The following is a 26,749-nucleotide window of genomic DNA, read 5'->3' as shown; positions in this document are numbered from 1 at the left end:
CCCCGGATCTCCACCACCCTACCCCGGACCCCCCGGGACACCACGTCCCCTCACCCCAGACCCCTCGGGACTTCCCCGTATCCCCCGTCCCCTCAGGACGGGACCCTCCCGGATCTCCATGCCCTCAGCCTGAAGCCCCCGAGACACTGCGTCCTCTCATCCCGGACCCCTCGGGACTTCCCCGCATTCCCGGTTCCCTCAGGCCGGGACCTCCCGGATCTCCATGCCCTCAGCCCCAGGCTCCCCGTTATGGGGGTCCCGGTGCCACGGACCAGAGCCAGGCCCTTTCCACTCGGAGCCTCAGGCAATCCTCATAATTTTCTTCTTCCCCACACCCTCCCTGCACCCGGGCAATTAGGAATTCTCTCACTCCATGGTACATTGGGTTTTTAATTACAACGCAGTAAGCTGTATAGGTGGTTATTTCATGTTTGCTATACACACAGTGCAGTTCTCTAACTCTTGTATAATGCTATCCTAACTAGCTTGTGTCCTTCTGTTTATTCTCTACTTAACTACATTTTTATCTTTTTGACCTACTCTGAAACAGGCAAGCTGAAGTCTATATGCAGTTTGATTTTTATTTCTCCCCTTTTAAATCACCTGCTAAATAACAGACCCTGAGGAGTAATTGCTTTGAAGGTTATTTTGTTAAATGACAACTTGTCACACATCCCCTTAGACACCGTTCAGGGACAACTCACAGAAGTCACACATGGAAAAAGAATAAATTAGTAATGTGTATTTATTTGCGTTTGGTTACAGTACACAGACAAGGAGGACACAAATTATTACTGAGATATTTTTGCAGCTGCAGATTACATGAGTGACAGTGCACAGAGCAGCAGTCAGAGGAAAGGAGAGGTTTGCATAAATACAGACACTGGAGTACAGGGATTTCACAGTTTTCACAGCAGTATGTTACAACTTTACACTTTAAATTACTACACCAGCTTGAGTAACATTGGTTATACTTTAGCAGTGGTCCCAGGATTCAGGTACAGTCAGACCAAGGATAAGACCATGGTAAACAAATTGAAAAACAACAGACAACAAAAACAAAAAAAAAAAATCCAAAGTGATGGCTTATGGGAATGACAGGCACGTTCCCCTCATGGGAAAGGTACAGCTTGTTACCAGAGTTCAGTAAGGCATACCTATGAGCCAAACTCTACCCCCCAAACCCTAAATCACTCCTGGAAACAAAATGAAATGAGAATAGAAAAAAATAAAAGTGTGAGAGACGGTATTAAATACAGCAGGTAACAGAGGGAATAGCACAAGTTTTGGTTTTATTAGAGTAAGTTTCTATCCTTATAAAACAGTCGCTTTGCACAGTTTGACCAGGCAGCTCGACGTCTCTGTCCCAATAATCATCTTTATACATCACAGTCCCACTGTGGCTGTCCCCTGGCCAGGCTTCTGTCCTGGAGCACTCCAAGGCAACAGCAGCTTCTCACATGGTCATGTGCTCTGGTAGGACGTAGGATATGTCATCCCAGGGGTGACGGTACAGGCCCTGCTTCAATCTCTTCTGGTCCAGGTAGTGTCCTGAAAGGAGAGTGGTTTATGTTACAAAATTCCCATCCCTCCTCTTAGTCTCTGCCTTGAGCTGGATTTCTGAATCCCCCTGGGTTTCAGGTTTGTCTGGTGGTCCTGAGGCAGGGCAGCCCCAGAAGGGGCAGGGAGGACAGGGCAAACTCACCAATGAATCCCATACTCCTGCCCAGTACAAAGATGCCATTGAGAGCTCCTATATCAATATATTCATCTGCTTCTTCCCTGCAAAACAAAGGAAAATAAATGGCTCCTGGTAATCATCTGTTTAAGGAATCAATCTCAGATGGGCTGCCACCTGCTCTAGTGCCAGAAGCCACACAAATTCCCCTGGCAGCTTTCTGCACCCAAAAGCCAAATCAGGCTGTTTCCTTCCCATGTCATGGAATTCTGCCCCTCAGGAGCTGGCAGTGCAGCTTCACAGGACCACGATCCAAGAACAGCTTCCCCTCAACTCACCGTGTGAAAGAGCCACAATTCCTGAGCACATCAACAAAGGCCACTCCAATGAAGCCATCTACATTCAGGATAAGGTTTGGTTTCTGCAGGAAATAAAACACACCCCAACAAAGATGTCAACAGAGTGCAAATGGTGTCCACATGGCACCTTCCACTGGTGATCTGAGGGCTGCCTGTAGCTGGGGACACACCAGCCCAGCAGCCTGAGCAAGGGCTACACTCAGTGGGAATGCTGGAAAATCAACCCAAAACAAGGGGTCCCTTGGTTCAGCCCTCAGAGGTTCCCTGCCAAGGGCCAGCAGATGTGCCAACAGCCTGGGATTTACACCCAGCAGTGCCAGTGTGGACACTAGCCACACAAAGGATGGTTTGGCTTGTTCAGCATTTCCCTGGTAGCCAAATGCCTTCAGCCTTCCCAAACTGCAGCTGTACTTGGCTTCAACTCCACCCCAGACACAATCCCCAGCAACAATTTATGAAGCACTGCACTGAAAACACAGCTAAGGCCCAGTCACTTTCCCTGCCATGAGAAGCAGCGCCCAGAGCAGTTCAGAGCTGGTGCCCTTCACCTTGGAAGTTGTGATTTTTTCTACTTCAAGCGCGTAGTCCAGCAGCGGAGTGGCTGGGAAGTGCTGCTTCACGTAGTCCTTGAGAATCTGAACTCTCATGTCAGGGTTGTTTATCTGCAAGTTCAGAGCACATTACAGTCAGTGATGTTGCCTCTTACTGCTACTCTTTGTAGATTTGGGAGAATTTGGTCAATAGCTGCCTCTGACACTTGTTGATTTTCTTCCCTTTGTTTTCGTTCTTCCCCCACCCGTCCCTAAAAATCCCTCCAGTTTGTCCTAATGCAGTTTTCTTACTGATTTCACTCGGTGTCCAATGCCCATGATCAGCTTCCCTTCTTTCTTCATCTTATTCACAAATTCCATGGGGATAATCCCACTGTCAAAAGCTTTGCTGAACATTTTTGCTGCAGCATCAAGTGCTCCCCCAAACCGGTCACCCTGGGTGCAGAACAAAGGCAATTACATCAAAGGACTCGACAATTAAGATACAAACCCAAGATTATCTCCCCCATCCACCCTGCTGGTCTCTGGCATTCATGACATTAGAGTTGGGCAGGCACCTGAGAGAAAGCATTTGCTTATCTCTCACATGAATGCCAGTTTGGAGCCAGTGCATCTTTGCTAGAGACAACAGTGGGGGAAAAGGCAATCCAGTGTCTGTTTTAGTAACTCTTGTCAGAGTTCCGGCAACCAGAGTCAACACTGACAGAAATTTGGCTACTAAGAAATATTTCTAAACTCAAAGGAGACAAACTAGTTTGGCTTACTGAAAAAATGGATGAGATTTGAAACCAAAACCAAACAATTAGAGTTGAAATTCAAAGTGTGAGTGGACAGACACCACCAGTCTGTGACTCTGCAGCCATCCAAAAATTAGCAGGAATAAAACCTAGAAGAGTAATGAGTAGCAAAGCTAAACCTCCTGAATATCAGGTACTCACAATAGTAAGAAGGCCTGAAGTGAGGCTTGAAACCAGATCTTTGCCAGCCCTGGCACAAACAATGGTGTTGTGGGCTCCAGACACAGCTGGCCCGTGGTCTGCTGTCACCATCAGGCACATCTCAATGAACTGGCAGGCGTACCTGGGTAACCTGGGCACAGACACCACATCAGTCAGGGACAGAACACAAATGCAAATGTTTGTAAAGTCCCCAGCCTCACCAGAACTGAGGTGACACAAGTAGTCACAGAGTGTGAATCAGGCCTAGAATACAGAATGCTCAATGCACCACAAGACTCATGGAAAACTTCATCCTGAGATTAAAACACACTGTATGCAACCCAAAATGCTGATATAGTGTCAAGGAGGAAATACAGAGATGGCATTCCAGTGAATCTACCCTCACAAAGGAATCCTGGAGTTGCTTATTAATAGACTTTTAAGCAAAAAAAAGTAAGAAAACCCACAAAGAATCTGCAAGCTTTCACAAGAAACACCTCACCTCCTCTGAAACCAGAGCAGGCCTAGAACCCCTCCAATTCCCATCTCCTCTTTGAAGACCTCTGTGATGGGCATCCCAGCATAGATCAGCTCCTGTCCTCGCTCGTCACAGATGCTGGTCATGAAGGAAGCCGGTTTGCGAATCAGCCCCAGCTCCTGGAATTGCAGTGTAAAGACAGGACGTTAAACACCCCACACCAGCAGAGAGGGGCAGCACAAGGCAGAGCAGGCAAACAGCCATGCTTCAGGTTTGCCCTCAGAGCAGCTTCCACAGCCCAGAACCAGCACAGCTCACAAGTAACACCACAAAGCACAAGGTATAATCCCAGCGTGGCATCCAGAATCACAGCCAATGCCCTGCCTGATTCCAAGAAACCCAAAAGCAGGTAAACCAGCACAGCTCACCCTTGCCCAGGAGTAATCCATTGGCACAGTTGGAGGAGGCACTTCCTCAGCTGGTTCAATCACTCTTTTAGCCACAAGATCCTGGTACACAGACCTAGGGAGAGAATCCATTCAGTAACTTTGGTCCTTCTAAGAGATCCAAGAGAGGAGATCTAACCTAGACTTTAAAACCCCACAATAAGTAGAATCTGCTTTCCTTAAGCAGAAATATATTCCCTATCAGGCCAGGATCAGTGTCCTGACAGCTTTTGTCCACTGCTGAAGGTGCCCTGTGAGAGTGACTTACTGAATGACCTCTCCCAGCTCATCGAAACTCCGGGGAACAAACACCCCAGCTTCCTTTAAGGCTTTGTTCTTCGCTACAGCAGTTTCAGAGGCCTGGTTGGCACAAGCTCCTGCATGGCCAAACTGCACCTACAAACAGGAAAAGAGAGCACTAAGAAATACAGATTGTTACTTGCAGAGAGTGCAACAGAACAGAGCCCTGACTGGGAACACCAGTGGGTGCACATCTGTCTCCTCTGGGCTACCGAAACTCCTGGATGCAGTCAGAGCCAACAGGGCAATCACAGGGATGTTCTGATCTGGAATCCCTCCAGGCTCATTCACTTTCTGCCTCCCTAAACTGCCCCACTTCAGTGCTGCTTAACACAAATCTCTGCCAGCCCCATTCCAGAAACAGGCAGCTATTGGAATTTGTTGCTTTTCCCGGCATCTTTGGGCTCCCTTCACAAGTAAGCAGAATCCCCTGGAAATTTCCTGTGACAGAACTATAGAGCACAAGATATCTTTATAATTTGTATTTATGAATTTTTACACATTAAAGTTACTAATGCCAGTTCTGGAAGGTTTAGGTACAATGAGTGAAGTCGTGTTTTCCTTCCTGTTGTGGATATATTCCAATTTTATGCATTTGCCCCCATTTTCACACATACCTCTGAGGAGAACATGGTGGCACAGGTGCCAATGCACCAGCACACCACTGGCTTGGTGATCCGGCCCTCTTTAACACCCCTGCAGATCTTGTACTCTTCTGTGCCCCCAATCTGCAGGGAGAGAGAGATGGTTCCGAGCTGCACTTTTGATAAAACCAGCTCCAACACATACAAAGAAGCATTGCTGGGAGTTTTTCTCTTTTTTTTTTTTTTTCACAGAATAATGGCTGAAGTGTCAGAACAAACCTCCTGATTTATCTTTTTTTTTTAATAGGGAAGACTATGCTTGCCTGTGGAACACATTCAATTTCTTTTGATGAAAGCAGCAAGAAATAAAATTAGGAATATTCAAGAACAGTAGAAGCTACTATTTAGCATCCTTGCAACAAGGTCAGATGCTCCCAAAACAAAAGCCACACGCAGTTATTTCTCAGAGTTAAGTGATCTCACTCACCTCCCCCAGTACTACAATCATCTTCACTCCTGGAGTATCCTGATAACGCAAGACATGATCCATAAAAGTTGAACCAGGATATCTGTGTGCAATCAGGAGAAATGGTAGAAATTTATATAATATACTTTCCTGAAAGAAAAACTAACACCCAACCTACTCTTCCTTCTCCAAATTACCAACAATTCCTCTGCTGACCAACTCAAAAACCATTGTCTGCTGAAGGTACCAACTCATACCTGTCTCCTCCAATGGCCACCCCCTCGTAGACCCCGTCAGTGGTCCGGGAGATGATGTTGTTGAGCTCGTTGGACATCCCTCCAGAGCGGGACACGTAGGCCACGCTGCCAGGGCGGTACAGCTTCGATGCCAAGATGTTATCCAGCATGCCTCCTGTGTTGCCTATTTTAAAGCAACCTGGCTTGATCCCACCAACCTATAAGAGAAAGGTGTAAAGCCCTTTAAAATCATGAAACTGAGGAACATTTGTGTAAGGCAGCATTTCCATAGAGAAGGGAGGATGGCAAAGACTTTAAGGTGAGATACTGGCACACACTTCCTGTGAGCAAAGACAAAGTGGATTGTAGGATACACTTCATCCATTGCAGAAAGCTGATCTGAAGGTTAAAAAGACAGGAGAAGGTGGCCATCAGTACTTACAGTTGCAGGCCCAATGATGGTGACTCCCTTTTTGTCAGCTGTCTTGATGAGTTTGCGTGTCAGGGCCTCCGGAATGCCCTCGGCAATAATGGCAATGGTGCGGATCTGCAAACAGTGAGAGAAAGAAATCCACTGGTACCCCACAGAGCTGCCTCTTGTGAGGCCCTGGAGGTCACACTTGGGAGGTCACTCTGTGCACTCTATTATAGTCAGCCTGAAGTAGTTACTGCTAACCCAGAAGCACCAAGATCCTCTTAAACAAATTGCAAGTCCAGCATCAGGATTTACCAGGGACCCTCAGTATCCTCCTTACATTCTGTAAAGAGTTAAAATTGGGGATTATCTGCTAAGTCAGAAAACCAAGACAATTTGCTAATGCCATCATGGTTTAAGAAACACCAGTACCATGCTGACAGGGTCTTCCTTCTTCATTTGGGCTTCTTCTGGATCCTGCACTCACCTGAGGGTAATTCATGGTTTCAACAGTGCTGTCGTAGGCAGAGCGCAGGGATGCAAAGTTGATGAGAACATCCACCTCTGGGTGCTTCCTCATGGCATCTGACATGTTCTTGTAGACTGGGATCAGGATTTCTTTGTGGCCCCAGTAGAACTTTTGCCTGTGGTCACCGCTGTGGGAGAGAAGATGGGAAAGCCCTGACCTGAAGGCTGCTGGAAAGGCAAAGGGACACAGTGCATGCAGACAGAGGAGTTTACAAACCCCATCCTCAGTCCCTGAGCTGACTGAGACACTCACGAGCACGTGAGCATGTCTGGGGAGGGACCATATGACAGCAGAAGGTTCTTCAGAGAATAGGACAGAGCAGCATATGGAAGGAGACGGGCTAATGGGGACAGAGGCATCCAGCAAGATGAATAAGCTCTCCCACAGTGAAGTTACCAGAGCCTTAATTCTACTCCAAGCTGGAAGACAGAATGAGGCACAGAAAGAGTAATGAATGAGAGGCAAAGCTGTGTCACTGGGCTGGTGCTAACACTGGACTGAGGGAACAGCAAACCAGTAGCTGTAGTGAACAGCCAGGACAGCAGTGGAAGGGCCAGTCAGCTTCCCAATCCTGCTACAGAGGGATTCTGCTCATCCCACAGGCACTGGGGGGAAGCACCTGGGAAGGTTTCACTGTTGGTATTTGTACACAGTAGATGCTCTGAGTGGCACTGCAGTGAAGTCTGACTGGGCAGGCATTTGAGTGTGTGGATACTGGCTGTGCTCCCATACCAGTACATTCCTGACAGAACATTCCAGGTTTTGCCAGCCTGGCTCCCTCCAAAAGGTCAAGCAGAATCAGGTAATTACAGGTAGCCTTTAACTTCAATTCCTATTGCTTTTTCCTCCTTAATCAAGTGCAGCACTGCCAGAGGCTGTCACTCACCTATGGACATGGGTGTGCCTGCACTCAGTACCCCAAGGTTTGCACTTGCTGAGAAGTCATTACAGAGCTGCAATTACCATCAGAGCTGCAGAATAACAGTACAAGGTCTTAATTGTCAAGAGGAGAAATTCTCTGCAGGACAGAGGCTGATTAGACATCAGTTCTCCAGGATGTCTGTAAATACCACAGGAATGAACCAGAGCTCCTGCCTGGCTCTGGGCTCCCACCTCACTGTACTGGAAGCAACAGCTGCTGTTTCCCTTCTGCTTGCTTGCCCTGTCCCACAGGGAGACCCCCACACTGAGGAGGTACAATAAAACAGCTCATGCACACCCAACAGCCCTTTTCATCTCTGCAGGGATGAGTAAAAGGGGGTAAATACCACAAGGGAACTCTCTATCCCATCAAAGGATCCACAGGCTTCCTGCCTGCTAAGAAATCCCTGCTGCTATTGGAAAGAATATGAACAAGATTTTTTTTTTTAAAATTTTGTTTGGTTGCATACCTGCTTTGGTTTGTCAGCAGAGCTGCCATGATTCTGGGTGATATTTGGAGGGGTAATTCCTGCTGCTGCAGGCACAAATCAAGGTGTCTTAGACAAGCACACAGCCAACAGCAGGTGAGTGGAAGAAGCCTTACACAGCCTGCTTGCCTTTGCTGAGCCAGGGGGCTGGAAAGAAAGCCCAAGTAGCCACACCTGCCTTAATCACTGAGTGAAGAACGGAATTTGGATATATTTTAAAAAGTGGAACTTCAATTCTGTGGTGAACACTAAGCTGTTTCAACAGCACAGCCCAAAACCAATGGTTGAAGAAAGCAGCCTACAAAGCCAACCCAGGGGTGGAAGGGAGCAGAGAAGATGTTCCAGCAGGGACAGAGACCAGGGCAGAGCCCCACTAAAGAACCACAGACACTGAGAGAAGAGGAAGGTCACAGAAGAGCTGGAGGGAAATGGAAAAGTGACACAGTCACAGGCTACTCACGTGAAGGGATAAACCATGGCAGCCACTGAGGGCTCGTCCCGGGAGCAAATATAATCAAAGTCCAGCATTCCTTGGACAGCCCGGGTCTGCATCCCCCACACGATGGCCTTGGTGTGGCAGCTGAACAGGGTGGTGGCTTTACCTGCTCAGAAAGAGGGGGAAAAAAAAACCCAATTCAGCTTCAAACCTGAGCAAACACAAACTGCAACTTTGCCAAATGGCTGCTGAAAGGCTCCAGGGTGGGTGTATTCCCCCTCCTCCAAACTGAACCCAGGAGATGAACTGCAGTTTGCAGGATGGAGTAGCCACACTGTGCAAATTAAGAAACTGTAGATGAATTAGTAATTCCTTCCTTGGATTCTGAACACAACAGCCAGGTTTTGGGGTTCACTAAATGGGCAAGTGAACCACAGGAGGGAGCTGGGAGAGAAGTAAAAAGTGCCTCTCCTCTCGTGAGCCTTTTATATTTCTCCCAGTTTTCTTATGCAAAGCTGAAGAGAACTTTGAATTTCATGTATTTATTTGCAGGTAGCTCACAGTCTGGGTGAACCATGAGAGGATAGTCAGGGCATCATAGCAGAATGATGGAAAACTTTAAAAACATAAAGGGCAGGAAATGGGGGGACAAAGAAAATAAAAGGAGCTCAACATACTTGGGTTTTCTTTTCTGTTTTTTTTTTTTTTTTTTTTTTTTTTAATTACCAGAATCCAACACAAACTTCATGGCTCCAAGAATTTATACATGGCCCAAAACCTGGCTTCAGGGGACAGAGTCACAGGAAAAGCAACAGTTCAGCCAGTGAGGATGGACTGTTGGCTTAAAGTCTATTTAAACCACTTGTCACAGCACAACAATGAGTCTCTCCTTCTGACTTCAGGCAGAATTAATTTTAAAACTTGTAAAAACTCAGAGCTGATCCACCTGCTGATGCCAGCTTGGGCTGCTGCTGAGTTCTTCCTGGATTTGGATCAAAGGTAAACAGCATTAGGGATTAAACAGGACACTGTTCCTCTGGCTTAAAAAAAAAAAAAAATCAGTCCTTGCTCTCCAGCCCTACACACTCACAGCTCAGATTCACTGCAACATGACTTGCTATTAGGAAACTGAAAATTCTGTTTATCTTGCAGGTGCCTGCAAGGAGGTACCATGAGTGTTCCTAGGAACACCAAAATGCAGACCCAGAGAGGCAATGATGTTTGTCTGAGAGCAACAATCCAAGAATTCCCCTTCTACTGTCCCTCCTCATGATAAGGGAGGTAACCTGAGCTCTGCTTTGTCTCCAGTTCAGCAGTTCACTCTCACACAGCCCAATAGTTTTAAAGTCCCAGTAAAATAACCTCACTAAGCACAAGCTTTTAATGGTTTGCTGGACTGTTAAGGCAACATTTAGTTAATTTGTGACTTCTCTGTACTTTCCAAACCTGATAACCAGGTCCCCTGCACTACTTTGTTTCCCTTTGATATAAGATACCAGTTATTGGTCGCTCCTTTTGGAAAGCAAAGAGAACAGAGCTTTTCACTGCGTGCCTCAGGCTGTTCTCTGTGATGGTTGTGTGGGGGAAGGGAAGAAAAAACGAAGTTTGTTTGAGACCTGGCCCTCTCTCCCCCAGAAATACGAAATATTTGTGTAGAAGCATATGTGATCTGCACTTGAAAAAACAGATGAGAACTTCACATGGTGACAGCTAAAAATGCTGGCCAGGAGGAAAGGACCAGACAACACAGCAAACTTTAGGAGAGATAAAATAGCAACAAAACTAAGAACCAAAAAAAGTCAGCTGCCAGTGAGGCCAGGCACATTCAGCAGGTCACACAGGTCCTACCTGAACCAGGTCTCGAGGCTGGGACTGAATCTGTTGAAGAGAGAATCACTCATGCAATGGCATGACAGAGCTGACTGCTGCCAGCCTGCTGGCCAGGCACCCAGGCAGCTGCTGCAGCAGCCCTCCTCTCCTCTCCTCAGCACTCAGGGTTTCTGGGTTTGCTCTTGTTAAAAAACAAGCAGACTGGAGCCCTCTCACTGTACTTCCTCTCGTTGTGCTGTTCCTGAACATCCCAGATCAGGGCAACTCTGACTTGCTGTGTGTATGAGCTCATGGCACAAGTGAGCTGCTAAACCACTTAACTACACTCAAGAGAAAGATAGCCAGGTACCACAAAACTGCTTCCTTTTATAGCCAGGAAAAAAAAAAAGCATTTGTCTCATGCCCATCCTGCCTTTGGGAACAGCAGAGCATTGCCAGCAGCACTCCCAGGGCTGGACTTACCAAGAGGTGCTGTTGGTTTTGCCTTCTTAGCTGGAGCAATGCCATCTGGTTTGGACTCAGAGAAGGAGGCAGTTCTGCTCGGTGCAGGAGTCTGAAAGATTCAGAAGCCAAGTCAGTGAGAGACAGTGCTCCAGGTATGGCCTGGAGCACAGAGGAGGAGGGGGCCTTGTCACTGTCATATTTTCTCAAAAATCCCTTCACCCAGGATTTCTTCTCCTGGAAAGCTGAGAAGCCTCAGAGAAAAATGAAAACAATAATTATCTGATTGCTTCTCCTGTTTTTGCTCCTTTGGAATGTGTTTGGAGATTGTTTGCCCACAGGTGTTTGTTTCATTGGTTTCTGCTGTGGGTTGTTTTCAACCATTGGCCAATTAGTGCCAAGGTGTGCTGGGACTCTGGAAGGAGTCACAAGTTTTCATTATTATCTTTTTAGCCTTCTGTAAGTATCCTTTCTGTATTCTTTAGTATCATATACTTTAGTATTCTTTAATATATATAGGAACATAAAATAATAAATTAGCCTTCTGAGAACATGGAGTCAGATTCATTGATCCTTCCTGCCATGGAGCACCCCGCAAATACAATACTGGTCTACTACAAATAAAACCAAAGAAAATGAGTTTCCAGTCAAGCAACAGAAAATTGAATGACCCAGTAGATTCAACACTCTCACTGCCAGCTTTGAGAGGCCACATTTTCTGCACAAGTGAGATGGGCACTGGGGTGTCCTCTCTGGATAAACCACACCAGCAGAGCCACGTTTGTTTCCCTAAACCATCCTACAAATACACTAGTGGCCAAAATGCCTTTGCAGCCTGTTTGGACGGGCAGCTACCTTCAAGGCTCCTCACCCTGTCCCCTTTCAGTGGGAGGGAGCTCACCGAGGGGCTGCCGCTGGCGTTGAGGAGGAAGTTGGCGGTGTGGGCTGCGGCGGGCGGCTGGTTGGGGATGGGCCGGTGGCCCAGGGCCATGCCCACGATGGCTGTCATGTGGGTCTCCGTGCCAAACACGTGGATGGGGATCCCTGTGGTCTTCCCTGTGGAAGTACACAAGAGGAGTCAGCATGCTCAGGGGAAAGCTTGGCAGAAAGCTGTGGAAACCCAGGGCACCGAGGGAATATTTCTCTGTCTGCTCTGGGGTACCCTGACCCCCAGGGGAGCACTGACTTTGACTCTCATGCAAGAAGAAAGTTTCCTAGACTTCAAGATAGACTAGAATCCAGAAACATGTGAAATAGATTATAGAGAGTAGTGTAGGTGTATCACTTGGTGAGAAATTTAGGTTTTGGGATTTTTAGTGTGTTGTGGATGGAAGCAAGATGGGGGGCACAGGGTGTCATCCTGGGTTTCTTCTTCATGGGTTTGGGTGGCATTTTGTAATTGGGCACAAAAGTCTGCATTGTGGGCTCTTTAGGATCAGTTATTGCGTTAAAAGAGAAAACAATTTAGGTGTCAGTTCTTAATTGGATAGTTTAGTTTTAAAGGACCTTGTACCAAGAGATGTTGGCCATTTTGTGCCTTCTAATGAAAAGCTGAACTCACAGTCATGAGACGGTTTCACAGATAAGAAATAAAACACTTGAGTCTGAACATGAATTACTGTCTCAAGTGCCTTCAATCCAGACCCAGAGAAACCAACAACTGAAACCCCCAGAGAAAGCCAGTGGAAGAAACAAGATGCAAGAATAAAACTTAAGGACGAGCTTGGTCCTTACCAACTTCTCCCATGACACGTAACCCTTCCTGGTAGTTCGGGCCTCCTCTTCGTACAAAGATCCTCACCTCATGCTCCTTCAGAGGGCCTTGGTAATCCTTAATTGCTCTCACAATGCCCTAAAAGAAACACACAGGACAGGTGACCCAGGCAGCCAGACATTTACCCTGTCCCATCATCTCAAACTCCTGGAAGAGATGGACGATGGCCAAGCATGGAATTGGGAAGAAGGGCTGGGGGCTGACAGCTGTGTGTTTGCTGATGTTTGAGACTGGCCACTTACTTTGAAGGTGGCTGCTACATTGGTGAAGTTTGCAATGCTGCCTCCGATAATCAGGATCTTCCCTGAGGGAACAAACACAGGTAAGTGAAGCCATTTCAAGAGCAGAGTGCTCCTAGATCAGGAAGCAGTTAAGGACATCAAGTGAAACAAAGTTTCAGAGTAACCAGCTGTATTTAGCAGAAAAAACAACCCTAAAGCAGCTGAGTTTAGTAGAGCCTGCAAGATAAGAGCTTTGTACCAAGCAAGAATGTCTGATAAGGATCTCTCAGGCCCCATGAAAAACCACAAGTCCTCTCTTTGAAGCAAAAGCTAACAGAAATCCAGCCCTGATTTGTTCAGAAGGCAGAAGTACATTGAAAGCTCTGCCAGGGAAGGCTAAGCATAGTAACAGCCCAGATTTATCCAGGTTTTTCTGTCAGACAGGTTCACAGCTTTGGAATTGAGCAGCTCCCTTACCTTCTGGGTGCTTCTCTCGGGTCATGAGGGAGAGGATGGTTTTAGCATAGTCATAGGTCTGCTGCTCACTCGGGGCTCCTGAGTACTCCCCGTAGTTGGCCAGTTCATTCACACCCCCCAGGTCACAAATGGTGTCACTAACAACACAAAAAGCAGTTATTTAAGAGATTAGTTATCATTTGAGTCACTATAAAGTTCCTAAAGTATTTCAAATCCCTGGGGAAGTGGGATTCTTAACAGAGGGACAGTGCTGTCTGCTGAAAACAAAGCTGCCCTCATCTTATTGCCAGCCACGATTAATCTTGTCATGCTCCCCAGAAGCAAACTCAGGGGCCACTACAACAATCATGTTACCCTCAACAGCCTCCACCCAGCTTGTTTCTTGGTAAGTCAGAAAGGAACTGTATCTCCGTAAGAAATTGTATCTAACCATAACCCTTCCAAAACTAAATTCCATAGCTGACACTATGTTCCATAGCCTGGTGAAATATCTGCACAGCATCATCATTCTGAACAGAGATCCCAAACATCACAGTACAGGAAAATGGCTTTAGGAGAGTCTACTTTCCAGAGGCTGCAGCAATTATGTTCTCCCAGCACATGAAATCCTCCTCTGGAAACCTCACTCCCATTACCTGTACACCACTGAAGCACCACCACCAGCCACCATGGTCCAGATCCTGCCTTTGGGGTTCAGGATTGTAAGCTTCAGGCTGGCCCCACTCTTGGCATCCAGGTCAGCAATGTAGGCTTCCTGCAGAGAGAGCAGCACAACCTCAGCTTCCTCCTGCACCCTTTTCCATCCCAAGGCTTCATAGTGCTGGGTGCATGTGGAAACACAGAGCAATCACACCTCAGGGACAGCAGAGCTACAAACTCAGCATTTGTCAGGGACAGCTCCATCCCTCCATCACACAACAGGCACAAAATCCAAACAGAACTGTAAACTCTGTTCTGGCCTCGTCCAAGACTGAGACCTGAGGAAATCTAAAAATCATCTCACCCATGGTGAGCGCTCTGGCTGTGCTGGAGCCAGGAACACAATCACTGAGAGCTGTAATTTGGCTCAACGTGGTGCCCCTGCAGCCCAGCGTGCCAGACTGCTGAGCAGCACTTCATCAGAGTTCATTAACATTCCCAGCAAAGACTCTGCCATAACAACCTTCCCAGGGACTCAGAGAGGGATGATTCAGAGACAAAAACTGAACTAATCCTTTTAAGAGCAAACTGAGTTGAGTGCTGGCATCCAGCAAGCTACATGGAAAGGAACAGCTAAATGGATTTTCTGGCCACAGTACAAAAACCTTCCAACTGAAGCATAATTATAATAATTAAAATGAAAAAAGTCAGGACAGAAATCTTTTTGGAGAGAAAAGAACAGACCCCTGAAATAAGTAACAGAATAATTAAGGAGAGAGCTCTACTTCCAACAGCCTCTGAAGCTGCTGGGACCTGTCTGCAGCAGTGCTTGTGCATCCAGCAGTACAGAGCCAGGGAATTTGGAGAGGGAACAGGCACTGCTAGCTTTATTGTAAAGTGCTCATTGTAAATTGTCCTCACTTTTTGGAAAAATAGTTGCATTAACATCTTCTTACTTATAAGTTCTAGAAGTGGTGATTATTTTCTCTGGATTCACCCTTGGATGCAGCATGTGCACACAGCTGCTGCTCTGCTCTCAGAGCTGTCACTGAAACACTGAGGGAATGTCAGCTCCCACAGGGCTCCCAGTAACCACTGCTCCAGGAGAAAAATAGTGATGCTGAGGGGAACAACGTGGGCAGGAAGCACAAAAGGAAGCTCTGCACAGGCACAGAGCTCTGGCACACAGCTGACAGAAGTTAAATATCAGCCTCCATTAGAAAAAAAGTCAATTTTGAATTAAAGAACTGACCAAACAGAGCTGGGAAGCAACTGCAGTTCAGAGTGTGATTCTGAGCAATCCTAGGACTGCAGCTACTCATGGACAGCACTGCCAAGGGACTTGAGACACAGCAACAAAACCACTGGAAACAGCAACACCATGGATATGGTAACCACATATCCTCTGAACAGAGACATAGCTCTTTCCCAGGATTTTCCTGGGAAGCTGTGAGAAAGCTCAGAGAAAGAATTAAAACAATTATTATCTCAACCTCTGCACCTGGCAGGCAATCTCTGTTTGTCAAAGATGTTTACAAGAAGAAGTTGACTAATAAGTGAGAGAGATTCCTAAAGGCCAATCAGGTCTTAGGTTCAGCATTGTTTCTGTAAGAGCTGTGGATTTCTAATAACAAAGTGCCTTTTCATGCCTTCTGATGATGGAGTCTCTGTATCACCTTTGTCTGTCCCTGACACCCCTTCAGTGATACATGGCATACAAGCAATGATAAATTCAGGACACAGAGAAGGAATTCCAGCTGTCACTTGCCTCAGGGTAAGCTTCCCTGCCAAAAGGAGGGGGGAACTCCACATCCCCCCACTTCACTTTGCAGATGTAGTCAGCCGTCGCGTCAATCTTCGCAGCCAGATCCAGGATGTAAACACCATCCTTAGTCACCACTGCAGTGAAAAACATCACAATTAGCTCTGGGCTGTACAGAGACATATCACAGATTTACTCCAACAGCTGGTACCACACAGGCATCATTGCAAAAGCTGGGTGGCTGCTGTTTACCCTGGCACTGGGCAGTATTGACCAGCCCCAGCAAGTTCCCTGAGGAATTAACCAGTAACTGTGGCCATGGCCCAGGCTCTGTCTCAGGGGCTATTTTGTTCTACAGTGCAATTTCTATATCTTCAGCTCTGCCTTAACATCCCCTTCAAGGGAATTTTTCATTTCCTCATTTTTAATTCACTGAATGAACAGCTCAAAGCCAGATCACTGCCACGTCCATACTTCTGCACATGGCACCTGCTGCTGTTGTGATTTACAGAAGCAAAGGAAGGATCAAGAACACATTTCAGTAGTTCAGAACAGACAGTTCTGCTTCCCAAAATATTCATTACCTAATGGATTGATCTCAAGGTACGTAAAATACAGATCTTCATAAAGGTTGAACAGGCCACAGATGAAGCTGGCCAAGATGCTGGAAAAAAAAATTAACACAAGTTAATGAAAGCAGCCAAATCTAAGTACAGTCTGCTTTGTTCATTGGTATTAGTGGCAATCTGCAAATCTACTTGGCATCAATTTCTTTCATTCTCATTCATCTTCTCTGGATGAAGCCTGGGTGATGGATGACTCAAGGGAAGGAAGACCTTGATGACTCATCTTAATTACCCTCCACCAAACTCTGCTGAGGACACAGTTGCTCACAACTGTCAGAGCTGTGCTGTCTGATTTATCCCCCTATAAGACAGAGGCACATCTTTGCCTCCCTGCTGATACCCATCTTTGTCAGATCTGAGCTTCCTCAGCTGTGATGGGGAGGAGGCTGCAGTGAACTGGTGGAGTGACAGACTCCTTCACCCTTCAGAACTGCACAATGTCAGCAAGGACTAAGCTGTGTTTGGAAAAATCATGACTCATATTAGGCTAACTAGATATGGGCATCTAATTGAGGGAGATGCAGAAGGCTTGAGATCCACAGATAAGCCTGCAGAAGGAGGAACAGGAGAATAACTTTGGAGATCAGGCCAGAGCAAGGGAAAGGGAAGTTCTGAATTAGCAGTCAGAGCCACATCTCATCACCAGTTCACTAAACAAAAGAAACTTCTGTGCTGGCACAAAGGATCAGAATTCAGCACATGTCTCCAGTCTCAGGTTGAGACCTAAGCAGGCTGACAAGTGCTGCTGCCAAGTAAAGGCTCAGCACCAGGAAACCTTATTTTTGGGTTTTACAGGCAGCTGAGATAAGGTCAGAGAGCTTGGATTCAGGATGCATGGCATATTCTGGAGACCAGCAAGAAGGGCAGGAGAGTGAGCTTCAGAGTTAAGAAAATAGAGGGATGTGGCACTGAGATAAAAGAGAGCAGCTGCTGCATGGCTGCTCCTACCCAGAACTGCATCTCTACTTACTCCTTCTTGTCAGCTGGTGCATGCTGCAGGAGATGCTTCTTCACATCTGATTCATTGAGCTTCTCATCCACTGCCACGAGCAGCTTCTGAGCTTTGGCATCCACATCTCCCACATCCACACCTCCCTCGTGGTGGAAGAGCACATAGTCTCCCTCACGGGCAGCGTAGATGCACACATAGAACTCTTCCTCCTGTGCCACACAGCAGGGACAAGGATTTAGCAGTGACCCTAAAAGCTCTTGTGACAGTGCTGGGATTGGGGAGGTTGAGCACAAAGTCAAGCTTCCCAAGAAGCAGCAGTGCTAGAGCGGCCCTGACACTGAGAAAGACTCACCAGTCATTTTTATTTGAATCAGGAAAAGGAAACAGTGATATTATCTCAGCAATGACTATAATTAACAAAAAGATCCGTGTGCAGAAGTGTCTGGCAGGCCCTTCTTCTAATTGCAGTTTTATTTGTTTTATAGTGCCCCTGCTATGATGTACTCTCTTAGGAGTTTTCATTGCATTGGCAAACTGATTAAAAAATTATGATGAATATGAGAGTGTATTAATTTATTTTCTATTTAAAATTTCAGTAGGGAAATACAGATGATGTTTTTGCCTGGAGTGTGCAGCAACACTGTCAGCTCAACAGCACACTCCCAAATTTCTGCTTTCTCCTCTGTACCAATCCAGCTAAGCATGCAAATCCAAAGAGATTTAAAAGCCTGCTTTGATGGTGTACTAACCTGCTTGTGAGGGACGAAGGGTTCAATCAGAAAGTTCTTTAGGACTCCCTTGGCATTAGCAATCTGGGGACAGAAAACAAGATAAACACCCATAAACACTTGTCCAGCACATGGAAAGCTTTGAGAGTTAATCAGCACTGCTCTAAAATTGCTCCCTCTGCCTGCTGCACTCCTCCCTGTCCAGCACAGCACTCAGCACTGGCACCCCAGGATATCTGCTTACAGGAGTCAGTCACCTTTCCCATTCCTAACAGGACAGAGGGGTATCAGAATTACACCAGGACAGCTGCTCTCCTCTCCTGTCCCACAGACAGCTCTGTCACTGTGCTCAGCACAGTGAGGCACAAGGGCTGGAGAGGACTTGGAGTAGTGGAAAATTCAGAAGTGAGGAATTCCTGAGGTAGTGGCAGGAGCAGAGGCCTCAGAGCCTGAAATGGTATCAGGGAGCACAGAAGAGCAAGAGAATCCTTTAGCCTCTTCTTATGGGTGCAGGAACTGTTCTGTGTAGGCACTTTCCTGTTATCCAAACCCAAGAGACACTGGAGGACACTCCCTGCTTCTGAGGATACCAGTGGTCCCGAGTCTGTGGCCCAAACCTTGCTTTTGATATTGTTGTTGTGTTGTGCTAAAGGAGTAATTTCCACACCCATGGTTTTCCCAACAGGGAGCACTCACAGTGCTGCTCCTGCTGTTTCCCAATTCCTGCTGCACAGGCTCAGAGCCAAATCAATCTCAGCAGGGCCAAAACCATAAATTCCTTGAGGCAGCACAACTCCATCAGCTCCCAACACACAGCAGCAGGGATGGCAGGCACTTCATTATCATTAGCTCTGCACTGTCATTCCCAGGAAAATAAATACTACGTGGTAGCACTGTATAGGAATGTGCCTCCTGTTGACAGAGTGACAAAACTATCCTTTGTCCCCTTAAAAAGGAAATAAGCCCAGAAGTTTCTCTCCTCAATTAGGTGAAAAGACATCTCATAGGACCTGGGGGACTTGACCTCAAACTTAAGGATAGCTAATTGGATGGAAGCCAAAAAGTCCAGCCTGAGCAATTTACTAGAAAAAGAAAAGAACAAAAACTAATGGCTTTTGTGAGGTGTTTTACCAGGAGCAAGAACCTCTGGCACCTGGCTCGGTTTTTCTCTGTAAAGAGTTTTGTTATTTTGCCTTTTATTAAAACCTTTTTGTTTCCAACACTACCACAGAAGCCATCCTGCTGATTTTATGCCTTCTGAGGTAGCTGAGCTATCTTGGGTGTGAAATACATCTCCAAAAGCTTATGACACCTGACTTGAGGAGTCCCATATTTCAGCACTGAGTTAAAATAAGGGCCTGAAGTAACACTCAGTCATCAGCCAAAACACAGGGGCTGGCTGCAGGAGAGAACCAGGGATTTTACAGCTTTTTTCCTGTCCTGGGAACAAAAGTGAAGAACTCACCGTGGTTTCCTGGCCCAGGCGTTGCTTGAGCCAAGCCTTCACCTGATCCAGAGTGAGGTTAATCCCAACCAGTCCAAGCTTCCCACGTCTCTTAATGAGCTGGTCTGGCTTCACCACTAAACGCTGCAGAGGTTGGGCAAGAGATTTAAAGGAAAAAGCATTAGAAAGTGATTTTGGTCGAGTGGTTCTCTGCAAATAGTGAAGTAAAAAGTTAAATCAGTTCTGCACAGCATCCATCCTTGTAAAATTCCTTTAATCTTGGCAAATCCAGCTCCTGATACAATATGCCTGCAAGTTTGGGTTTTCTTATGCTGCACTTTGAGAAAAGCTGTCTTGTTTCTACTCAGCTGTAAGCAGGCATCAGAGGCTGAGGTGACAGCTTGTTATTTTTTTGATGAAAAACCCAATAAAAGTCATGACAGACACAGACAGTTGCTAACAAAAAAAACCCAAAAAAACAAAAAAAAAAAAACAAAAACACATGCTCCTGCTGTCACTACATTTTGCTTATGAGAGTGACTAAAGCCAGGGTCATGCACATTTCAGCCAGCTGACTGTGGCTCTTGATAAGATACCCATGGATAGCTGCTCCTGGGTTATACACATCTCTAGCTTGCAAATATCCTTTTAAAGAACCAAACTAGAACTGGGTGTCATTCTCCTGTACCACTGATATGTCCTGGAACTTCAGTAACTTAAGAGTCAGAACACACTGTGCTGCAGGAAAGGACACTGAGCATGATCTTGCTGTTAGACCTGAAACCCTTTCCAGCCTTACAGAACCTGTCCTAAAGGCCCAAGAGCAACCTTGCTCCCTTCTGGCTTCCTGCAAGGCTTTCAGAAGCACTGCTGATCTCCTCCTGCAGTTCATTCAGGCACTTGAGCATGGAACATCTAATTAGTGCAGGGCTTCTATCAGTCAGTCAGTCAGTCAAGGACTATGAGACATTCACATTCTCCAGCCAATGACTTAATATAATTAACCACTGGAAAAGAGCCAGCTTGGACAGCTAATAAAAAAGAGCTCTGGGTATGTTTTCTCTACAGAAAGTGTGAGGATATGAAACACAGAGATAAATTATTTTGGACTGAAAAACTTTATGAAGGAAGTTTTCCCTGACATTTTGCTTGGATTCAAAAAAACTAAGCAGTGTCCTAACTTGACATGGGGAGAGTACTCCCTCATTTCAGAGAGCAAGGCTTTGACATCTCTGCCTGAATCAACCTCCTTCACCTTCTGTGCAGTTATGAGCAACTGCTTCACAGCTCTCTCTGCTCCTGTATTTCACACTCTTAAAGGAATAATCAGCCCCCCATGAAGTGATACCGAGCCTTGAAGAAAGATTTGTTGTTTCATCAGGCTTGGGAGTGACTGCAGCAGAGCAGCAGCAGCGACTGCTCCTTCAGGAAGGGTCTGGAGCAGTGCTCAGGGGCTGCAGGAAGGCAGATCCTGCTGTCCTTACCTCGCTCAGGAGCCAGGGGTGGTCCTGGGTGAGCCGTGCCCAGTCCGTGGCTGGCGTGACCCGGGCATACTTGAAGCGGTTCTGGATGGCAGAGGACGTGCAGATGTATTTGTACAAGAACTCCTTCCCTGTCTGCTCAGAGATGGCTTTGGCTGACATGGTTACCTAGTCTGGATGGGGAAAAAAACCAAAAACCCATGAGGAACAGAGCCGTGTTCTGGCAAAGAACTGAGCATCACTCAGCTCAACACAAACCCAAAGCAAACCAATTACATGTAAGATCATAAAACTCCCCAAAATAAGCAAGAACTACTCACTTTGCTTAAAACTTCTACCCCTTCCCCTGCCATGCACACTGGGCTGGTTTTCATCCAGCCCTGTCTGCAGAATCCCTGCAGCTTGTCCCAGCCACCACCAAGCCTTTCCCAAACCCACAGCTTGGAGCATCCCCTCACATCCAGGGCAGCACCCCAGGACTGCTCCTGGTGTAACCCACCTACCCCTTTTCCTGGTGCATTTCCAGGGAGGGATCCCCTCCCTCCCACTCACTTCTCTAAGGTATCCCATATTCCCAGCCAAGCCTGACTGTGGGCATGTCAGCAATCCCCATCCCTTTTCTAAAGGGAAAAGAAAACACTGCCAGGATTACCAAAACTAGAATAGGTTTACATCACTGTTTTTTTCTTGTTTCAGAACCAGATTTCTTGGAAAGAGCTTTACATCTGAGAGAATAAGATGCTCAAGACAACAACAAAGATGAAGTTTAGACAGTTTGTTTTGGTTTTGGGGTTGTTCTTTTTAAGAAAAATTTCAAATTCAGTCCCTTTCCTATGGATGGTTTTCTTCTCTTTTCGAGTATCTTCCAAACTGATGTAAGCAAATGATTTCTGGCCTCAAGAGTGCAACTATTCTTTTTGGTAAGGTGTCAAAGATCCATTTATTTTTAGCTGCCATAAACACTTATTTAAAAGAATACTTCATCCCAGTGACCCTGTCTGCATGTGTCACACACCAGAGCCGAGTGCTGTGACCAGCCAGCAGGTTTGCTGTGTCTGGGGGTCAGACTGCTGACAGGGAGGCTCAAGCAGCAGCTCCTCCTGCATTTTGAGTGACTGGGGTCACGTCACTGTCTCCCAAGCACTGCCAGTGTGGCAGGAAGCAAAAGCACCCTTGGGATGGATTCTGGGAGAGCTGCAAAGCAGAGGTGCACCAACACAAAAAAGAGGAATTCAGATTCCACCTGAGCACCTGGACAGCCAAGTACTAGAACTGCTCAGTGAGACTACCTGCCCTCACAAAACACATACCCCACTGCAGAGGGAAACAGTTAACAAACTCCAGTTATTTCTTGTGCTGCCCTCTGGGCAACAACCATTAGTAATCAGCTGGGCTATTCATCCTATAAGCAAACACAGAACAGGCAGCGATTAACTAGCCATAATTAAAATAAAGAACTTTTCTCCCTAGAGCAGAAAGGAGGAGGTGGGTCCATCCCAACTCCTACTCCATAGTAGAAGGCAGATTGCATTCCCTGAGCTTCCAAAACCAACCAGGTCAGACTAAGTGCTATTACTGGAAGCTGATAACTGTGCTTAAGGACCAGCAGTCAACTTTGCCAGTGCCATCTTTTCAAATGCAATTCCAGGGTTAAAAATCACAAAGCTACAGCAAAGGCAAAAGACAAAAGTGCAGTCCCACTTTCAAAGAGTTCTGATGTAAAACCCGAACAGGATTGCAGCACAGCTTCCAATTTAATCCCATTTCAAAACAGCATCGGGCAATGTTTCTGCAGCACCCCATCTTTCATCAGACTCAACCCCCACTCCTGCCACTAGAAACACCTGCCCCAGCTGCCTACTGAAACAGCTCTGGTAGTTTATTAGCCCCAAGGTGGCCTGACAAGAGAGGAGCTCTTGTGAGCAGCCAGAGGACACCAAACCCCAAACCAATCCTGCAGGCACACACAGACACGGTCCCACAGCACACACACACCTCATCTGTACTGCAGAGCCCAAAACTTTCCACTGGAATTTGTACTTTAGGCAGAGCTATTTCTGAGAGCAAACCTGCTCCCATAATACCTGCAGGCACCATTTGTTCTGCCTGAGAGGGAGCTGCAATATTCCTGCTTCAAACCCCTTCAAAATCCATCAATTCCACAATCTGCTCAGGGCCTGTCCCACAGAAACAGCGTCACATCTCACTGCAGCAGAAGCAGATGGCTAAAAGAAAATGGCAAACATATTTCTTTAAGAAACCTAAGTATTTGTCATTACTCCAGGGCGTCACAGAGTCTCTGAACAGCCCTGCAGAACTTCAGTCCACAATTACAAATTAAACCACTCAGGCTGATGCTGGCTATGCCAATGAATACCCTGCAATTGCAGGACACTGGAGCTAGGCTGTCCCTCAGGTCTTATTAAGAACAGTCCTGTAAAAAAACCTCAGTGGGAACAAGTGATATGCATGGGATTCCTTAAACCTGAGGGTCACAAAGCAGAGCTGTTCCCTTTCCAGAACCATTTCTGGTCTTTTTTTATGTTGCTCCATTCTGCTGCTCCTTTGGTTTCCCTCACAACTTCATCACCTCATTTTTGCAGTAACACTACTGGGGGAAAGAAAGGAAACTACAGAATTCTTACAATAGCAGTAGATGAAAAATAACACCCTCGTGTCATGGCAACAGAACAGCAGGAATGAGGCTGTTCTGACCTTATCTGCCAGAGTTTCACATCTCCTAAACATTAGCAAGTCTTTAATCACACCCCTCACTCAGTTTTTCCACTGTTCTAACCCTGCCTTTCTCGTGGGACAGGGAGTACAAAGCAATTGCTTCAGTCTGCTGAACTGCTAAGCTAAGAGATCAGCAGGAAAATAATCCATAGGGCATCAGCAATTCCTGGCTGTGTGTGCTCGTGCAGGTCCATTAACTCACTGCATCTGCTCTGCTAACACCAAGCAGGGTCACTACAGAGGCAGAGGAACTGAATCTCCTCAGTTTCCCAGGAATGAGACAGGTTCAAACTCTCACCTGTCAGAATTAATCTTATTTTCAGTCGTGTTAGCACCTGCAGTGCTGGGGAGAGCACAGGCTGCACCTCTGAAGGTAAACTCAGGGAAAATGTCCTTTTCTCTGCCCAGAACAAGCTGTGGGAGGGATAACAACGTTCTCTTCCACTGCTCTGTTCAGCACGCATTAGCCAAGACTGATCTGCAATTTTCGCAGCATTTCAAGCCCCAGACCTTGCACCCACCACACACAGGGGCAGATTCATGTCAGCAGGACAAGTGCCACAGATTTCCATGAATTATTTGTATTCATTTAATGAGGCTCCAACACCAACAGCTTCCCTGCAACACCTCAGAGACGTTTCTCTCATCATCCATACTCACTGATCCAAAAAGAGCTGAATTCCAGCTTTTGCTAGCAAGTAAGTGACACGGATTAGATCACATTTTCAGGGGCTCAGCAGCACTTATTCCCTCAAAACATCACCTGCCAAATAGATGCAAATAAGTTGATGCTTGGGGAAAGTTTCCTGAGTGTATTGACAAAGAAAATCAGGAGGATGGTGGCAAGGCAGGCAAGAGCCCTCGAGCTGGATGTTGTGTTTGCTGTGGAACAACTGATATATCTGCTCCAATATATCAGCAACCAGCTGAAGGGTGCACCCAAAAAATCCAAAGGAAACACAGATGGAGAAACAGGGAGGCATTCCTGTCACAGAACTCAGGTGGAGTCTCCCTGACTCCCAACAGATCAGGGATGTGGCACTGCTCAGTGTGACACGGTCTGCTCTGCGAGGGGAGAAAAAGTATTACAGACATTGATTTTGTTTGTTTTTCTTCTAACCAGAAGAAGAGGTGTAACTCAGCTCCACCAGTCTGTGTTCACACAGAATGTGGTGCTCATGGAATTCTCTGAGATCCAGATTGGTACTGTGCTCCAGTTGCACCAGAACAACACTTCAGACCAGGAGGAAAGGACTCCTTCTCCAGGGAAGGCTTGACACCCACTCTCCCCAGAACTGTGTCAACAAACCCACACCATAAAGCAGCCCCTCCCCTCCTTTCTGGGTAATTTATTAACACAGTTCAAGCCAAGCCAGTATTTTCAGCCCATGGCAGCATGAAAAATTACATCAGCTCCCACCTGGCAGACCCGTGTGTTTCATCAGAGGATGGTGAGGGCTCAGAGCTGCAGCCAACATGAGGTCATGGTCCCCCAGCTGTGGTTGGGAAATGCTGTGTGGGGTGATGCAAACAGGTGCTGCATGCCCAGCTCTGGGGGAGGCTCCTGCACACACACAATCTGAGAGAAAAACGGCAGCCAGGGAGGAGCACAGACCATGGACTGGTTACATGTGGCTAACACAGACCTGGTGGGCACCCAGTGCCACAAGGGGGCAATTTGTGGATCCTGTCATTAAAGATCATCTTCTTCTGCACCCTTAGGGCTCCTTAACAAGCTTATTCCTTAAATCACATGCACAGTGAACAGCAGTAAAGGGCTCCCTGACCACCATGGCTGGGCAGGACTTCCAACTGTGGCTGTCCTTGTTTGGGAACCACTTCAGGCAGTGCTGGAAGCATGGGAAGAGCCCTGATACCTGGGGAGAGCTGCAGAGTCTCACAGGACACCCAAGAGGGTTTGGGTAGCAGCACCGGAGCGCAGAGCTGATACTCCGAGCTCCAAACCTGCTTAGGGATCAGAAAGAATACAGACATCCAAAAACAGGATAGTCAGGGCGCAGCTCAGTTTTCAGCCTGCAGACAACAAACTGTTCAACACAGAGAAGGGAGAGTCTGCAGAGCAGGATGAGAATTTCGAAAGGAGCAAGGCAAACAGGAGGTGTTTGCAAGCAGCAAACAGGACAGCTGGAACCCAGGGGAGGGACACGCGGGCTGTGCACGCTCGTACAGGAACAGCGCGATCCCGACACGGGGCTGCTCCTCCAGCATGGCCACGAAAGGATTTTCCTCACAGCACCGAGGAAAGCGCTTTGGCCAAAGCCCCCTCGGACCAGGGGGAAACAAAATGCGTAAAGCCGGAGCCTTTGCCATCCCCGCGGTAATCCCTGCGCCGGGACCACCGCACACCGCCCCGGCCGGCGCAACCCGCGCGGGGAGCATCAGCACCGCTGCCCGTCCCCGGCCCCCCCGCCACTCGAGCGAGCCCGGGCGCTCCCTCAGGCTGCGGGCCGCTCCCGGCGCTCGCCCGCCATGGGGGCCGCGGCCGGCCACAACCAGCGCGGCTCCCGCCCCGGACGCGTGGGCGCCGCCGGCAAGAGAGGCCGTGCGAGGCCCCGGCGCTGCAGCCGCCCCGGCACTCACCTGGGCCCCGCTCCCGCCCCGCTCCGCTGCCGCTCCGGCCCCGCTCGCGCCGCCGCCGCCGCCTTTTGTTCGCGGAGCGCGGCCTCCCCGGCCCATCGGGCTACGGCCGCCGCCGCCGCTCATTGGCCAACGCCGCTACCACGTGCGCGTTGCCTGAGCGCCCGCTGCGCAGCCATTGGCCGCCGCCGGTGGGGTGCGGCCGCGTAGCCTTG

The 26,749-nt window shown here is 47.4% G+C and overlaps 1 protein-coding gene across 4 annotated transcripts; it reads right to left on the bottom strand.

Annotated features, from left to right (window-relative positions):
* Nucleotides 1-727: 727 nt before the first annotated feature.
* Nucleotides 728-26,644, bottom strand: ACLY (ATP citrate lyase). Of its 4 annotated transcripts, none has more exons than XM_041462957.1 (29): nt 26,538-26,644; nt 21,204-21,373; nt 19,741-19,863; nt 18,297-18,359; nt 17,566-17,756; nt 16,554-16,633; nt 15,976-16,106; nt 14,204-14,322; nt 13,569-13,705; nt 13,113-13,174; nt 12,831-12,948; nt 11,998-12,152; nt 11,118-11,208; nt 10,674-10,703; nt 8,850-8,991; nt 6,939-7,107; nt 6,479-6,583; nt 6,058-6,254; nt 5,822-5,903; nt 5,368-5,478; nt 4,719-4,846; nt 4,433-4,526; nt 4,029-4,183; nt 3,527-3,677; nt 2,880-3,023; nt 2,586-2,699; nt 2,017-2,099; nt 1,706-1,782; nt 728-1,551 (listed from the first exon to the last, which is right to left on the bottom strand). In XM_041462957.1, the coding sequence occupies exons 2-29, from the start codon at nt 21,360-21,362 to the stop codon at nt 1,457-1,459; spliced, it is 3,306 nt and encodes a 1,101-aa protein (XP_041318891.1). In that variant the 5' UTR covers nt 21,363-21,373; nt 26,538-26,644; the 3' UTR covers nt 728-1,456. The 4 variants fall into 4 exon arrangements, with proteins under 4 accessions (XP_041318891.1, XP_041318892.1, XP_041318894.1 ...); XM_041462958.1 differs by lacking the exon at nt 26,538-26,644 and adding an exon at nt 25,814-25,901; XM_041462960.1 differs by lacking the exon at nt 26,538-26,644 and adding an exon at nt 25,357-25,509.
* Nucleotides 26,645-26,749: the final 105 nt, after the last annotated feature.

The sequence above is a fragment of the Pyrgilauda ruficollis genome, unplaced genomic scaffold, assembly GCF_017590135.1.
Source record: "Pyrgilauda ruficollis isolate IOZ18807 unplaced genomic scaffold, ASM1759013v1 scaffold161, whole genome shotgun sequence".
Classification (NCBI taxonomy): Eukaryota; Metazoa; Chordata; class Aves; order Passeriformes; family Passeridae; genus Pyrgilauda; species Pyrgilauda ruficollis.
The sequence above is the reverse complement of the archived record's forward strand: the minus strand, read 5'-3'. Positions and strand labels throughout refer to the sequence as shown.